At 37.8% G+C, this 18161-nt stretch overlaps 2 protein-coding genes across 2 annotated transcripts; both read left to right on the top strand.

Annotated features, from left to right (window-relative positions):
- Positions 1-1835: 1835 nt before the first annotated feature.
- Positions 1836-10835, top strand: LOC142238046 (uncharacterized). The gene is made up of 3 exons (XM_075309559.1): positions 1836-2067; positions 2248-2356; positions 9143-10835. Exon 3 carries the CDS (start codon positions 9147-9149, stop codon positions 10269-10271), a length of 1125 nt encoding a protein of 374 aa, XP_075165674.1. The 5' UTR covers positions 1836-2067; positions 2248-2356; positions 9143-9146; the 3' UTR covers positions 10272-10835.
- On the top strand, positions 3757-9099 carry LOC142239599 (uncharacterized). The gene has a single exon (XM_075311392.1). The coding sequence runs from the start codon at positions 3757-3759 to the stop codon at positions 9097-9099; it is 5343 nt and encodes a 1780-aa protein (XP_075167507.1).
- Positions 10836-18161: the final 7326 nt, after the last annotated feature.

The following is an 18161-nucleotide window of genomic DNA, read 5'->3' as shown; positions in this document are numbered from 1 at the left end:
AGAAATAAAATTTTGAGGAAATTTTTATAGAAATACTATTTTGAAAAAAATTTCTATAGAAATACAATTTTGACAAAAATTTTCTATAGAAATAAAATGGTGACAAAATTTTCTACATGAAATATTTGTTTGGCAGATTTGTGGTAATTTTGTTAGATTTTTTTTTTTTGGCACGAGTGGTAAATGTTGTTACCACACATTGTTAAAGATCAAGCCTTGCCGGCTTCTAATTTCCTCCTTTAGAGTCACCAAAATGTAAAAATTATTACAAATTGTGTTGAGTGAAAATGTCCCTACATTGTGGCTCTACATCCTATAAGACGCTAAATATTAGAAAAAACCTACATATAGGGAATTTGCCCTACTTCTAGCAACACTGCTAGCTGTAGTTAATATTGCACCTACACACAAAAAATTTGTTTTCTGATTCAATCACCAAATTAATTGATCCAATTAGTTTTTTAATTGAAATGTCTTCAATCACGAAAATGATAGTATCAATCACAGTTTTGATTGGGCATAGTAAAAATTAATTGATTTTTTCAGCAAATTTCAATTAATTTTTTAATTGATTCAATTAAAAATTTAATTGATGTTGATTGCAAAACTCAATTAATTTATTAATTAAAAAAGGTAACTATTTTGAATTACTTTCTGAAGTGACTTAGAGTTTTTATTTGGATTAATAAATGATTGTTTGAAATAATTTTTAATTAAAAATTTGAAAAAAAAATCAGCACTTTTTTTAATGAATTAGTCTTCCGAATTTGATTAAAAAGTTAATTGTAGCAATTAATTTTTTAATTAAAAATTTTAAAATTTATTAATTGAAAAATTTTTCAACTTCAATTAACTTTTTAATTGGAAATATTTTGGTGATATTTTTTTCTGTGTACGGGGTTAGTATGCCACTAATATTGAGCCCATTATTAAAACAGAGAAAATCGCTCAATTAGTTTGGGTAATAAATCCAAATTTGTAAAAATCGAGCAATATTCTTATGTAAGAGCTACAGGTATGTATAAATACGATCGGCTAGTATGTTAATAAATAAAAGTTTGGGAAAATCGAGCGATGCATATATATGGAAGCTATATGTAAATCTGAACCAATTTGCAAAATATTTTGCGGGTTTGATAACTACCACAAAAGGTTACCTTGTGCACAATTATAGTAAGATCAGTTATGAAATGAGACCTCTATGGTCAAGCATAAGGTTATTGGGGACAAATTTTTCAAAATCTGGCGATACACACATGGGAGCTATATCGACATCTGAACCGATTTCGATGAAATTTTGCACATATAGTTCGTACTATAGAGGACTGGATCTAGCCAACTTTTAGTAAGATCGGTTAATAAATAAGGGTTCTATGGCCAAATTTGTTAAAATCGGGCTATACATATATATGGGAGCTATATCTAAATCTGAACCGATTTCGATGAAATTTGCACATACCGCTAGTACTATAGAGGACTGGAACTAGCCAACTTTGAGTAAAATCGGTTAATAAATAAGGGTTCTATGGCCAAATTTGGGAAAATCGGGCTATACATATATATGGGAGCTATATCTCAATTAAGACCGATCTCGATGAAATTTGGCACATACAGTTAGTGCTTTAGAAGATTATTTTTAGCCAACTTTGAGTAAGATCGGTTGAAAAATAAGGATTTTATGGCCAAATTTTGGAAAATCGGGCGGTACATATATATGGGAGCTATAGCTAAATCTGAAACGATTTCGATGATTTTTTTGCACATCTAGTTAGTGCTATAGATGATTACATTTAGCCAACTTTGAGTAAAATCGGTTGATAAATAAGGGTTGTTTAAGTTCAAATTCGTATGGTCAAAATTTATTCGTTAGATGGGGACTTAAAATATTGTAAAATGATAATTTCCCCCTCGTTAGAAAATGTACCCTTAGCTCTGGATGCAGCTCTGTGCTTTCAGCACAATTCGTTACATTTTTCTAACGAGTCGCGCCATTACCGTCTTGTGGCGTCTAACTTTTGTTATTATTCGTTACTGGATTACGTCCGTCCAACGATTGTTTTGTAAAAGGTAAATTAATCTCCCAAAAAATTCAATAAAATTACGTTTTATTGAAACATTATTGAAAAGAAAAACTAAATCCTTGTGTTTTTATTTATTTTATTTCTCGGTGCTACGCATTCATTGGTCCTTCGAACCGGATACTTGCTTACAGCAATTAATAAAGGGTTTTCTTTTTCTTTTCCAAAGGAAAGTGATCATCATTGTGAAGCAACAACAAAAAGCAGACACTTTGCAGCCATATTTGTGAAGGATTTATATTGAAAATTTATTTAAATAATTATTTATCAACACACAGGTGCGTATGTCAGTGTTTTATTAAAATAATTGAGCAAATCGCGAGTGTTTTAAATTTAAACCGCGGTCGTTTTACAACATTGATTCAATTATTTCGTTTTGCCGACGGCAAATTGCATTTCAAAAAACACACATTCGTTGCTACATACGTACGTACATTTCTTTCGTTTGTTTAATTTCGTTTTGTTAAATGATATTCAAGTGAAAGAATAATCAAAATAAAAAGTGAAAAATCTATTGTATATATTGGTGTTGTGTGGTGAATTTAAACGTTGACAGTGCTTATTTACTTCAAAACATTATTTGCAATTACGTTGCCTTTAACTTGAAGTAAATAAAACAATAACAAAATACACGCAGACTCCAAAGGCTCTGTTGGTCGTATTACTATTGTAAACAAACATCAATCGTCACTGCAGTCAACGTTTGAATTACATACCTACGTATGATCAGTGATACACACACGTATATACATACATATTTTTTTTGAGCTGTGTTTCTTTGGTTTATTTGTTAACCCTCACGGGGCCGCGAGTCGTAAATATTTTGAAGAAAATTATAAAAATTTTTGAAATTGAGTTTTTTGGGTTATCGTGTTGTATGACCCATTAGCGTTACGCGCATTAGTAAAAATTATCGTTTTGGTCACTGTGCACCCTACAGGCGGTCCGGTACGATCGTATAATTTTTATTTTATCGTATATATTACGTATATATATTTTTATTTCTATATTTTTTATTATTTGTGATTTTTAATTTTTTTTGGGGAGATTATTTGGCGTGGAAGTGTAGAGGTGTATTTTACAGTCCGTGCACCCTACATTTGGTCTTACAGACATTTTTTAAAATTTCTTATAAGTTGTTGAATTTTTTTGATTATTTGGTTTTCGTGTGTGAAATTTTGATACAAATTGGCGGCAGTCAGTATTCTTCGGTACACTGAGCGTAATTTTCGTAAATTCATTCTTACACTGAGAGAAATAGTTTGAAAATTTTAGTAGAATTTTGAGATTTTTTGAATTCAACTTGAATAATTTGCCCATTTTTTTGTACACGGGGAAAAATATTTTGTGATTCGGTACTCTGAACGAAAATTAATTGTCTCTACACTGAGAGAAAAATAGTCCAATAGTTTACAAATTGTTTGAAATTTTTGATTTTAAGTTTTGAAGTGGTTGTTTTACGAACAATTGTTTACACTTCAAGAAATTTTGTGGTAATTTCGGTGCAGTGTGAGAATTTGATACACTGAAAGAAAAATTTTGTAAATTTTTGTTTTTGCATTTTTGGGCATTTTGTGCAAATTTATTGATTTTTCGGCCAGTTTTCGCTGTCGATAAGTGCGTGTTCACATACTTTACGAGTTTTTGTGAATTTTTGTGACGCTAAATTATTTTCAATATGCCAGTTAATACATTCGCGCGATTCATTAGAGCCGCTGATGCGGTTGTGAAGTTTGGGACACGGGTTAGCTCTTTGAAGGAGGAGAATTTAGATGTTTATTCTCTAAGGGCTCAGGTCGAAGAGGCGAAATCACTCTGGGAGAAAGTGAAAGAGAGGTATGAGGAGTGTTTAGACGATCTTCAGGAGGATTCAGATAAGGGAAAGGTAGAATCTGCTGACGGCAAGTATGAGGCAACTTATGATGCCTATATTCGTATTGTTTCCTCTATCGAAAGGAAAATAGACGGTCTAAAAGCCGTTCCTAGGGCGTCAACTCCTATACAGCAGGCCGATGTGGCGGATATTTCTGCTCGTTCTGGTAATGTGGATGTATCGGGAAATTCTCTTTTGTTAGGTGTTGACCATGGTGCGGTCCATAGTTTGGCTTTACCACCATGCGATATTGAGGTTTTCGATGGTGACTTTCAGTCTTGGCCAACATTTAGGGATTTGTTTACTGCTGTTTATGTAAAAAATTCCCGTCTGAGTGATATTGAGCGCTTGTGTCATTTGCTCAAAAAGACTAGTGGCGACGCCCGTGAAGTTGTAAGAAGATTTCCTCTCACTGATAGGAGTTTCGAGTTAGCTTGGAGGACGTTAAAGGAAACTTATGACAACTTGAGAATTTTAGTCAGCAATCAGTTGAAACTACTTTTTGACCTTCCGGTCTTAGACACTGAGACAAGTTCTGGGTTGAAGAACTTGCAGCGTGGTATAAATGCATGTATTTCGGCGATGGCTGTGAATAACGTTCCTACGAACGATTGGGATCCGATTTTGATATATTTGTGTGTGCAACGTCTACCGAAGATTAGTGTTACTTTGTGGGAACAGGGTATAAGTGATAAGTCTGCGTTGTCGTCTTGGGTGGACATGGATCGTTTTCTTACGGAAAGGATTCAGACACTCACGTGTCTCCGCGATTTGAAGGGTATCGATGCTTCGAAGAAAACTGATGGCAGGAAACTGCGAACGCATTTTACGAATGCAGCTCCGAAATCTTCGCCATCTAGGTCGCGTAATTCGCAATACACTTCTCATTCTTCTAGAGATTCCGTCGATAAGATGTGTGTTCTTTGTCCACGACAAAGCCATCATCTTCGTGTTTGTCCGAGATTTAGGAATCTTTCTGTGAATGATCGGTTGACTGCTGTGAAACGGTACCGCTGTTGTTTCAATTGTCTATCTCGTAGACATGACGTTAACAACTGTGCTACATCTCGCAGTTGTGAGAAGTGTCAAGGAAGGCATCATACTTTGCTTCATCGAGATTCTTACCATTCTACGAATGTGGCGACTACGTCCTCGACAGTTTCGGCCGCTCGTCCTACGGATTCTAGTGGTTTGATTGACCCGCAGCCTTCCACTTCGTCTGGAATCGTGTCTGGTACTTCGGCCAGGCAAGTGTTTCATGTTTCCCAGAACAGGTCGGTACTATTAGGGACGGCTATGGTGAACATCGTTCATCAGGGTATGACGTACCCAGCTCGGGCTCTTATTGACCCAGCATCAGAAGCCTCCTTTATTACCGAAGATATGCAAAAGTTGCTTAGAATTTCGACAACGAGTGCGGTGTCTTCAATATCAGGCGTGAATCAATCGGTTTCGATAACTTCTCGCGGTATTTGCCCTCTGAGTATAGGGTCACCAATAGATGAATCGGTCTTGGTAGAGGCGACTGCGTTGGTCCTGCCTAAGATTTCTGGGAATTTACCGTCTTTCCAAGTGGGTCGGAATTATATGTCACGTTTGCCTAATTTACGTTTAGCTGATCCTAATCTGTTCGATAGTCGTCCGGTTGATCTATTGTTGGGGGCAGACGTGTATCCCAGAATTATATTACAGGGGGTTCGGTCTGGTATTTTAGGATCGTTGATTGCTCAACAGACAGTCTTCGGTTGGCTCATTACTGGTTCAATTCCCACTTCTAATGTGACGGTTTTTTCAACGACTGTTGAATTTATGGAAGAAGATGGTCTTGACAAGACTCTTCTTCGGTTTTGGGAATTAGAGGACTTACCAAGACGGGCAATTTGTTCTCCCGCAGATAAATTTTGTGAAGAAAATTTTAAGAATACCACATATAGGGATTCCGATGGAAGATACGTAGTGACTCTTCCGATAAAACCCGAATTAAAGGGACAAGTTTTGCTTGGACATTCGCGGACAAGTTGTTTGAAGCAGTTTATTCGTGGTGAGGCTTCGCTTTTACGAAAGCCTGAAACAAAATTAATGTATGACGGGGTGATTAAAGAATATTGGGACTTGCAACATATGAGACCAGTGTCGTCGACTTCTCCTGCAGATCAAACTGTGTGTTATTTGCCACACCACCCGGTAATCAATCCGGACAAATTGACGTCCAAACTTCGAGTTGTCTTTAATGCTTCGCATAAGACCTCAAATGGTAAAAGTCTGAACGACATTCTTTATGTGGGACCCACATTACAATTGGAATTGGTTCATTTGATTTTGAGGTGGAGATTTTTCAGATATGTTTTTAATTGCGACATCACACAGATGTACCGCCAAATTAGGGTAAATTCGGCCCATACTTCTCTGCAGCGAATTGTCTTTAGGGACTCCCCACAAAAAGATCTACAAGACTATGAGCTGCAGACCGTGACATTTGGAGTGAATTGTGCTCCCTATTTAGCCATACGGACGTTATTGCAATTGGCCGATGACTCCGAAGATGACTATCCCCACGCGGCACATATTCTACGAAGGTGCATGTACGTGGATGATGTTTTGACAGGGTACCATGACGTGGATACTGCTGTTGAATCTAGGGACCAATTGATTAGAGTACTATCATCGGCAAAGTTCGAACTGAGGAAGTGGACTTCTAATGAGCTAGCCATTTTAGAATCGCTTTCGGCTGACCATTTGGTTGACGCCAAATTACTGGAGTTTGTTGAAGCTAGTAGTTCGAAGCCGTTGGGTATTAGGTGGAATGCGCAGTTGGACTTATTTTATTTTGAGATGAAACCGATTGAGCGAAAATCTCGGTTTACGAAGAGAGAGGTTTTATCGGCTATAGCTAGGCTATTTGACCCTGTTGGCTGGCTGGGGCCAGTTATTATAGTGGCGAAGATAATTATGCAACAGGTTTGGTTGGATAAGATAGGATGGGACGAGTCTCTTCCGTTACAAACTGAGCGACAATGGCGAAAGTTTGTCGAGACCTATCAGGATGTGAATCACGTTCTTATTCCTCGATGGGTCAATTACTCCACAGACTGTGAGGTAGAATTACATGTTTTTTCCGACGCCTCGGAAAAAGCATACGCGGGGGTAGTATATGTTCGTGTGGTTACGCCGCAGGGACATATCTTCACCCATTTGCTATCTTGTAAGACTAAGGTAGCCCCCATCAAATCTATATCTTTGCCACGTTTGGAGCTTTGTGGGGCAGTTTTGGCCTCAGAACTTTACAAGTCTATAGCCAGGGAGTTAGATATTGAATTTCGACGTGTTTATTGTTGGACGGATTCTACGATCGTCCGCTCTTGGCTTCGAAAGACGCCATCTACGTGGTCTACTTTCGTTGCGAATCGCGTATGTAGGATTCAGGAGAATACTGGGGGACAGAATTGGTACCATGTTCGCTCTGAGGACAATCCGGCCGACTTGGGAAGTCGCGGAGTGTCGCCTGCAGAGTTGGCGGTTTCGTCGCTTTGGTGGCATGGACCAGAGTGGCTCTGCTCAGATAGTTCTCAGTGGGATATAAATGATTTCACCCCTCTTGAGACTGACGTTGAGGTACGGGCGGTCAGGACTCACGCATCATTTTTTACGAACTACGAGGACATTTTAGAGAGGTTTTCTTCGTTAGATAGGGCTCTACGAGTCATCGCATATATATTTAGGTTTTATCACAGGACCCATTATTCACATGCTAGTCGAAATGTGTATCACGGCACGACGTTGACGGCAACCGAATTAAAGGCAGTGAGATTACGTCTAGCTGTTCTTTCTCAAAGGGCTCATTATCCAGATGAGTACTATTGTTTGAGGGAAAAGAAACCGTTAGGTTCCAGGAGCTCGTTGTTGTCATTGAATCCATTCCTGGATGAGGAGGGGGTTATGAGGTTGAATGGTCGTTTGAGTAGGTGTCCTACCCTGTCGTATAGTGAGCGACATCCAATTATAGTGCCGTATAATAGTAGATTCGCTAGGTTACTAGTGAAATATGTTCACGACATATCTATTCACGGAGGGAACCAGTTGGTTCTACGTCTTATTCGGATTGAGTATTGGATTCCTCGTTTAACATCTTTGATTAGATCGACTATTAACCGGTGTAAACGGTGTCTGTTGGATAGGAAGAAGTCTTGTACGCAGATCATGGCGGCTCTCCCACCGGAGAGAACTGTACTTACCAGACCGTTTACTACGACTGGCGTTGATTTTGCGGGGCCTTTCGAAATTAAGTCATTTATAGGGCGCGCATGTAAGATAACAAAGGGTTATGTTTGCGTTTTTGTATGCTTTTCGACGAAGGCCATACACTTGGAAGCCACATCAGACTTGTCTACGACAACGTTTCTGGCCGCTTTTCACAGATTTATATCTCGACGCGGTTGTCCCAAGACCATTTTTTCGGATAATGGTACAAATTTTGTAGGCGCTTCACGCGAAATGGAAAAGGATTTGAGATGTGTTTTTAAAGAAGGACGTGATAAGGTGTGTTCCGCATACCAGTTTCAGCAGCTTTCCTGGCAGTTTATCCCTGCCGGGGCGCCACATATGGGTGGTCTTTGGGAAGCTGCTGTCAAAAGCTTCAAGACGCATTTTAGGAAGCATGCATCAGGATTCAAATTTACATTTGAAGAGTTTTCGACTGTTCTTTCGAGAATTGAGGCTTGTTTAAATTCTAGGCCGTTGTGCCCAATGAGTGAAAGTTCTCAAGAATTGGTAGCACTTACGCCTGGCCATTTTTTGGTAGGATCTCCGATCTTGGCGCCTCCTGAACAGTTAGAGGAGGAATCACCACTTCATTTGGTGCATCGATTTGGGAAAATGAAGGCGCTGTCGCAACAGTTCTGCTTACGGTGGAAAGATGAATATTTGAAAGGCTTACAGAAAAGGTATAAATGGAAATTTCCGCAGCGTGATATCGAAGTAGGGGACTTGGTAGTAATTCGTGATGAGCAATTGCCTCCTACATCGTGGAAATTAGGTCGTGTGGATGACGTCCACCCAGGATCTGACGGTCGCGTTAGAGTTGCAGACGTGAGAACGGCAAACGGTGTTGTAAGACGACCGGTGGTAAAATTGGTCATACTGACCGAATAGTTTTCGATCGTTCATATAGTAAGCGTCATCTTTCTTTTCGCAGTACAATGGAAGATATGAGGGAAATTATTAAGACTCTCCCTGATTACGAAGATGACGTCCCGATGTCCGATGAGGAAAGAGAGATTTTAGAAAATAATGTTGCACCGGTTCTTCGCGAGCCGTTACCAGCCATCGAGCAGGTCCCTGACGTCGGGATGACCCCAGTCGTCGCCTCTTCACAAGGGGTAGTACCGACGCAGAAAGTTGTCCCTCCGTCGGGGGCTGATACGGCTCCTGCTGACGTATCCGCAACCAACGTAGCCAAACCATCGTCATCCCCTACGGGGACTGCCCAAAAGAATTCAGGTGTGAATAAAAGAGGGCACTCGAATGTCTGTGTGTTGTGTATGCGAAGTCACAATCTACGGTCGTGTCGCAAATTTTTGAACATGCGTTTGGAGCAACGATTGCGCACTGTAGTGTTGCATCGGGTATGTTCAAACTGTCTGGGCAGGTCTCACATGCGATCGACCTGCAATAGTCGCGAGAGGTGCCGCGAATGTGGAGATAGCCACCATACGCTGCTACATTCATTTGACCAGCAACAACGTCCTTCCGCTCAAACCTTGTCGACGAGAAAGTCCAAGTCAAGTTCGTCCGTTAACTCGTCCGCGTACTGTATCACGAATACCGCTCCCATATCTGGTCCGATGTTGGTTCTACAACCAACCGTCACGCTTGGTCCCACTATAGTCCTCTTGCTTGTCTTGTCCGATCGTCGAATTCCTGTCCGAGCTGTCCTCGACCCGTGTGCGGGGTACAGTATGATTTGTAGAAGTTTAGCTCTCAGCCTACGGCTTGTCTCAGCGATGACGTCGCATGACGCATTTTGTCCGCTTGTTGCTGTCTCCCGACACAATGCAGAAAGTAAATTGGTTTTTTCTGCCCGGGTAACAGACCTGACCCGTGTTGTCACCCCATCGTCGTCGGCTCCAGATACGATACGGGAACATTTCGAGTGTCTCCAGCTGGCCGACCCAAGGTTTTACCGTCCTTCCGGGGTGGGGTTGGTTCTAGGGCCCGATGTCTACGCACGGGTTCTAAAGACACAAATATTTTCGAGTCCTGGATTCCCATTGGCGCAGCTAACGATGTTTGGCTGGATAGTGTCAGGTCAATGCCAACCATAAGTGTCGTAGGTCATCCTGGCCAATAACCCAGACACTGCAGACCCTCCGGGTCAACGGCTCTACGAGCATTTAGTTAAGAATTCATGAAGTTTGAAAAAATTTAAAGAACTAATAAAAAAAAAATTGCTCAATTTGAAAATGATACTGACAACGCATTTTATATTTATTTTGATATCAATATATTGTACATATGTAATATTCTATGAATTAATGAATTTCAATTACAACATAGCTGGATGTTGCAAGGCGGGCGGAATGTTTAAGTTCAAATTCGTATGGTCAAAATTTATTCGTTAGATGGGGACTTAAAATATTGTAAAATGATAATTTCCCCCTCGTTAGAAAATGTACCCTTAGCTCTGGATGCAGCTCTGTGCTTTCAGCACAATTCGTTACATTTTTCTAACGAGTCGCGCCATTACCGTCTTGTGGCGTCTAACTTTTGTTATTATTCGTTACTGGATTACGTCCGTCCAACGATTGTTTTGTAAAAGGTAAATTAATCTCCCAAAAAATTCAATAAAATTACGTTTTATTGAAACATTATTGAAAAGAAAAACTAAATCCTTGTGTTTTTATTTATTTTATTTCTCGGTGCTACGCATTCAAGGGTTTTGTGGCAAAATTTGAGAAAATCGGACGATACATATATATGAGAGCTATATCTAAATCTGAACCGCTTTGGATGAAATTTTGCAGACTTGAAGGGCGATGAAAAACATTATTTTTTACCAAATTTGGTGACGATCCGTTTGTAAAAAAACGCAACGTAACCCCATTTGTCGAAATCGGGCGGTACATATATATGGGAGCTATATATAAATTTGATCCGATTTCTTCCAAATTCAATAGCGTTCGTCCTTGTGCCTAAAAAACTCCCTGTACCAAATTTCATCAAAATCGGTTAATAATTGCGACCGGAATCCTGTGAACAACAAATACATGGACGGACGGACGGACACCAAACGCTAGATCGACTCAGGTGGTGATTCTGAGTCGATCGGTATATATTTTATGGGGTCTAAAATAAATATTTCTGGTAGGCACATTTTTTGGCAGATCAAACTTATTATACCCTGACCACTATGTGGTTTAGGGTAAAACAAGTATATACGGCCGTAAGTTCGGCCAGGCCGAATCTTATGTACCCTCCACCATGGATTGCGTAGGAACTTCTACTAAAGGCTGTCATCCACAATCGAATTACTTGGGTTGCGATAACACTTGCCGATGGCAAGGTATCGTAAAACTTTTTTACACTGTCTTCTAAATTGTAAGTTAGCCCATACGGGGTATATATTAAACAAAAAAAGGCCGATTAAATACGTATATAATCTAGTTTGACAAAATTTTCTATAGAAATAAAATTTTGACAAAATTTTCTATAGAAATAAAATTTGACAAAATTTTCTATAGAAATAAAAACTTGACAAAATTTTCTATAGAAATAAAATGCTGACAAAATTTTCTATGGAAGTAAAATGTTGACAAAATTTTCTATAGCAATACAATTTTGACAAAAATTTCTATAGAAATAAAATGTTGACAAAATATTGTATAGAAATAAAATTTTGACAACATTTTGTATAGAAATAAAATGTTGACAAACTTTTCTACAGAAATAAATTTTTTACAAAATTTTCTATAGAAATAAAATTTTGACAAACATTTCTATAGAAATAAACTTTTGACAAAACTTTCTATAGAAATGAAATTTTAACAAAACTTTCTATAGTAATAAAATTTGACAAAATTTTCTATGGAAATAAAGTTTAGGTAGATTACAAAATTTTCTATAGAAATAAAATTTTGACAAAATTTTCTATGGAAATAAAATTTTGACAAACATTTGTACAGAAATAAACTTTTGACAAAACTTTCTATAGAAATGAAATTTTAACAAAACTTTCTATAGTAATAAAATTTGACAAAATTTTCTATGGAAATAAAGTTTTGGTAGATTATTTTTGGCGATATGGACCAATTTTTGTGTAATAAGTCATCGGCTATATATAACTAAAGGCCGATATGGACCAATTTTTACATGGCTGTTAGAGGCCATATATTGACAAAATGTACCAAATTTCAACCGTATCGGATGACTTTTGCTCCTCCAAGAGGTTCTGGACGTCAAATCTGGGGACGGTTTATATGGGAACTATATATAATTATGGACCGATATGGACCAATTTTTGCATGGTTGTTAGAGACCATATACTAACACCATGTACCAAATTTCAACTGGATCGGATGAGTTTTGCTCTTCCAAGAGGCTCCGGAGTTCAAATCTGGGGATCGGTTTATATGGGGGCTACATATAATTATGGACCGATATGGACCAATTTTTGCATGGTTATGAGAGGCCGTAAACTAACATCAGGTACCAAATTTCAACCGGATCGGATGAATTTTGCCCCTCCAAGAGGCTCCGGAGGTCAAATCTGGGGATCGGTTTATATGGGGGCTATATATAATTATGGAGCGATATGGACCAATTTTTGCATGATTGTTAAAAACCGTATACTAAGACCACGTACTAAATTTCAACCGGATCGGATGAATTTTGCTCCTCCAAGAGGCTCCGGTGGTCAAATCTGGGGATCGGTTTATATGGGAGCTATATATAATTATGGACCGATATGGACCAATTTTTGCATGGTTGTTAGAGGCCGTATACTAACATCAGGTACCAAATTTCAACCGGATCGGATGAATTTTGCCCCTCCAAAAGTCTCCGGAGGTCAAATCTGGGGATCGGTTTATATGGGAGCTATATATAATTATGGACCGATATGGACCAATTTTTGCATGGTTGTTAGAGGCCGTATACTAACATCAGGTACCAAATTTCAACCGGATCGGATGAATTTTGCCCCTCCAAAAGTCTCCGGAGGTCAAATCTGGGGATCGGTTTATATGGGGGCTATATATAATTATGGACCGATATGGACCAATTTTTGCATGGTTGTTAGAGACCATATACTAACATCAGGTACCAAATATCAATCGGATCGGATGCATTTTGCCCCTCCAAGAGGCTCCGGAGGTCAAATCTGGGGATCGGTTTATATGGGGGCTATATATAATTATGGACCAATATGGACCAATTTTTGCATGGTTGTTAGAGACCATATACTAAGACCACGTACCAAATTTCAACCGGATCGAATGAATTTTGCTGCTCCGGGAGGCTCCCCAAGCCAAATTTGGGGATCGGTTTATATGGGGGCTATACGTAAACGTGGTCCGATATGGCCCATTTTCAATACCATCCGACCTACATCAATAACAACTACTTGTGCCAAGTTTCAAGTCGATAGCTTGTTTCGTTCGGAAGTTAGCGTGATTTCCACAGACGGACGGACAGCCGGACAGACGGATGGACGGACAGACGGACAGACGGACGGACGGACGGACATGCTTAGATCGACTCAGAATTTCACCACGATCCAGAATATATATACTTTATGGGGTCTTAGAGCAATATTTCGATGTGTTACAAACGGAATGACAAAGTTAATATACCCCCATCCTATGGTGGAGGGTATAAAAATGATCTAGATTCTTAATGCGGTTATAATCCAAATTAATATATTTTTTCATTTAAAATATCACTTTTAACATGTGGTTTTGTATCAAACCTATTTGGTGTGCCACTACTTATGTGCGCCACTGTATATTCTGGATCGTGTTGAAATTCTGAGTCAATCTAGCGATGTCCGTCCCTAAATCTTTTGAAATCACGCTAACTTCGGAACGGAAAAAGCTATGTAATAGAATCTTGGCACAAGTAGTTGTTATTGCTGTAGATCTGATGGTATTGCAAATGGACCATATCGGACGACATTTAGGTATATAAATCGACCTCCGATATGGCTTGCGGATCCTCTTTGAAAAGCAAATTTTATCCGATCCGATTGAAATTTGGTACGTAGTGTAAGTGTATAATCTCTAACCACCATGCAAAAATTGATACATATCTGTCCATAATTATATATAGCCAACAGATAAATTAAGTCAATCGATGACCTGTTGTTGAGTTAATCCATGCAGAAAATTTAAAAAAATAACCGCACTTAAACAATACACGATTAAATTCCATTTTTTGGGCGAGGGAAATCTTTTAAGTTACAATAAACAAGACAAATAGCGTTCGTATGTCAAAACGTATAACCGCAGAAATTTTAAACTCTTTGATAGAGCTGTCAGTGGACAGATAGCAACACTTGGGTTACCCAAACTCGAAATATAAAAGGCAAACGTAGTACTCTTCTATATAGGGCGTCGGCCAGGAAGGAGAAATCATCTCATATTTTCGTATGTTACAAAGTGCTATACATACACTGAAAAAATCATGCCAGATTCCAAAGATTTCTTCTTTACACAAATGATTTTGGTATTGATTCCGATCCAAAGAAGCGGAGAATTCTAAAGATACAAATTTTTAATGTATTCTTATTTCTAGCTTGTTTCTTCATGTGTTAGCAAAGTCCTTAAAAAACGACTTAAAAACAATTTAAATTATAAAATTCAGACTCGATTTCAAGTAGAAATTATGATATGTTTGAAGTATGAAACGTCCTTAGAATAAAGTTTTAAAAAACATCTCCTATTTTAAAACTGATTTTAGCCAAGATGTAAAAACTCAACAAAATAAAAGACTATTTTATGCATTTTGTAGAATTTTCTGAAATATTAAAATTAAGTTAATCTTGATCAAACAAAATTTTCCTTTATGTAAATATACCCATGTTTAAGTCGAATTTCCTACCTATAAGGAAAAAACATCTATAGACTTTTGGGCAATGAAAAAAAAATAAGTATATACGGCCGTAATTTCGGCCACGCCGAATCTTATGTACACTCCACCATGGATTGCGTAGAAACTACTACTAAAGACGGTCATCCATAATTGAATTACTTGAATAGTTTACGATGGCAAGGCATCTTAAACTTCTTAACATCATCTTCTAAATTATAAGTTAGTCCATGTGGGATATATATTAGGCAAAACAAAGGTCGATTAAATACGTATATATTCAGTTCTTGACCGGTGTATATAGGAAAGAAATAATTACGAACCGATATGAACTTTTGTGCGGTAATTATAGAGACAGAATTGAAATATTGGGGTCGCTTTATATGGGGGCTATATCAAAATTTTCTACAGAAATAAAATTCTGACAAAATTTTCTATAGAAATAAATTTTTGACAAAATTTTCTATAGAAATAAAATTTTGACAAAATTTCCTAAAAAATAAAATGTTGACAAAATTTTCTATAGAAATAAAATTTTGACAAAATTTTCTATAGATAAAAAAAATTTTTCTATAGAAAATTTTGTGAAATTTTCTATAGAAAATTTTTCTATAGAAATTATATTTTGACAAAATTTCCTAAAGAAATAAAATTTTGACAACATTTTCTATAGAAATAAAACTCTGGCCAAATTTTCTATAGCAATACATTTTTGACAAAATTTTCTATAGAAATTATATTTTGACAAAATTTCCTAAAGAAATAAAATGTTGACAAAATTTTCTATAGAAATAAAATTTTGACAAAATTTTCTATGGAAATATAAAATTTTGACAAAATTTTCTATAGAAACATTAAAATTTGACAAAATTTTCTATGGCAATAAAATTTTGGTAGATTATTTTTGGCTCGAGTCGCAATCGTGATTTTTCTGTGATTGGGTATCGGTTTATTTGGTGGCTATATATAACTGTAGATCGATACGGACAAATTTTGGCATGGTTGTTATCGGCCATATACTAACACCACGTACCAATTTTCAGTTAGATCGGATGAATTTGGCTCCTCCAAGAGGCTCCGGAGGTCAAATCTTGGGATCGGTTTATATGGGGTCTATATATAATTATGGACCAATATGGACCAACTTTGGCATGGTTGTTAGAGACTATATACTTACATCACGTATCACATTTCAAACGGATCGGATAAATTTTGCTCCTCCTAGAGGCTCCGGAGGTCAAATCTAGGGATCGGTTTAAATGGGTGCTATATATAATTATGAACCGATATGGACCAATTTTGCATGGTTATTAGATATCATATATGTATTTACACCATGTGCTGAGTTTAAAACGGATCGCATGAATTTTACTCCTCCAAGAGGCTCCGGAGATAAAGTCTGGGGATCGGTTTATATGGGGGCAATATATAATTAGGGATCGATATGGACCAATTATGGTATGGTTGTTAGAGACAATATTCTATGGTGCTAGAATATTGTATCTAACAACCATTCCAATTTTCAGCCGGATCGGATGAAATTTGCTTCTCTTAGGGGCTCCGCAAGCCAAATCTGCAGATCGGTTTATATGTGGCCTATATATAATTATGGACCGATGCGGGGGTCCGTTTATAAACACAGATTTCCATGTCTAAAAGAAGGAAAAAAATTTAAAAATTCCATCATAAATATGACAAGAAATAAGAAGGAAACAATAAAGACCAATTGGTTTGAATGTTACACTGACAAAATTTTCGACAAAAATTAAATTCTTAAAAAAATTTCTATAGAAATAAAATTTTGACAAAATTTTCTATAGAAATATAAAATTTTGACAAAATTTTCTATGGCAATAAAATTTTGGTAGATTATTTTTGAATCGAGTGGCAATCGTGATTATAAACCGGAAAGGGGCCAATTTTTCTGTGATTGGGGATCGGTTTATCTCGGGGCTATATACATACGGGGCTATAGAGTGATACGGATCAATTTTGGCATGGTTGTTATCAGTCATATACTAGCGCAATGTACAAAATTTCAACCGGATGAATTGTGCTCATCCAAGAGGCTCCGCAAGCCAAATCTGGGGATCGGTTTATATGGGGGCTATATATAATTATGAACCGATGTGGACCAATTTTTGCAAGATTGTTAGAGACCATATACCAACACTATGTAAAAAATTTCAACCGGATAGGAACCAAGTTACTTCTCTTTGAGGCTCCCGAAGTCAAATCTGGGGATCCGTTTATATGGGGGCTATATAGATGAAATTTGTTTCTCTTAGAGACTCCGCAAGCCAAATCTGGGAAACGGTTTATATGGGAGCTATATATAATTACGGACCGATGTACACCAATTTTTGCTTGGTTGTTAGAGACCATATACTAACACCATGTACCAAATTTCAGCCATATCATATAAAATATGCTACTCATAGAGGCTCTGCAAGCCAGATGTGGGGGATCGGTTTCTATGGGGGCTATATATAATTATGGACCGATGTGGACCACTTTTTGCATGGTCGTTAGAGATCACATCTTGACACCATGTACCAAATTTCAGCCGCATCGGATGAAATTTGCTTCTCTTAGAGGCTCCGCCAGCCAAATCTGGGGATCGGTTAATATGGGGGCTATATATAATTATAGACCGATGTGGACCAATTTTTGCATGGTTATTAGAGACCATATACTAACACCATGTACCAAATTTCAGCCGAATCGGATGAAATTTGCTTCTTATAGAGGCTCAGCAATCCAAATCTGGGGTCCGTTTATATGGGGGCTATATATAATTATAGACCGATGTGGGTCAATTTTTGCATGGTTGTTAGAGACCATATACTAACACCATGTACTCAATTTCAGCCAGATCGGATGAAATGTGTTTCTCTTAGAGGCTCCGCAATTCAAATCTGGGGGTCCGTTTATATGGGGAAAAGTGGACAGATATGGCCCATTTGCAATACCATCTATACCGACCTACATCAATAACAACTACTTGTGCCAAGTTTAAAATCGATAGCTTATTTCGTTCGGAAGTTAGAGTGATTTCAACAGGCGGACGGACATGGCTAGATCGAGTCAGAATTTCACCACGACCCAGAATATACTTTATGGGGTCTTAG

The sequence above is a fragment of the Haematobia irritans genome, chromosome 5 (genome assembly GCF_050003625.1).
Source record: "Haematobia irritans isolate KBUSLIRL chromosome 5, ASM5000362v1, whole genome shotgun sequence".
Classification (NCBI taxonomy): domain Eukaryota; kingdom Metazoa; phylum Arthropoda; class Insecta; order Diptera; family Muscidae; genus Haematobia; species Haematobia irritans.
This window is presented reverse-complemented; position numbering and strand designations above follow the sequence as displayed.

Bases quoted from the DNA above. Each gene is read 5' to 3' on its own strand.
- LOC142239599 (XM_075311392.1), top strand. From the start codon at position 3,757: ATGCCAGTTAATACATTCGCGCGATTCATTAGAGCCGCTGATGCGGTT.
- LOC142238046 (XM_075309559.1), top strand. From the start codon at position 9,147: ATGGAAGATATGAGGGAAATTATTAAGACTCTCCCTGATTACGAAGAT.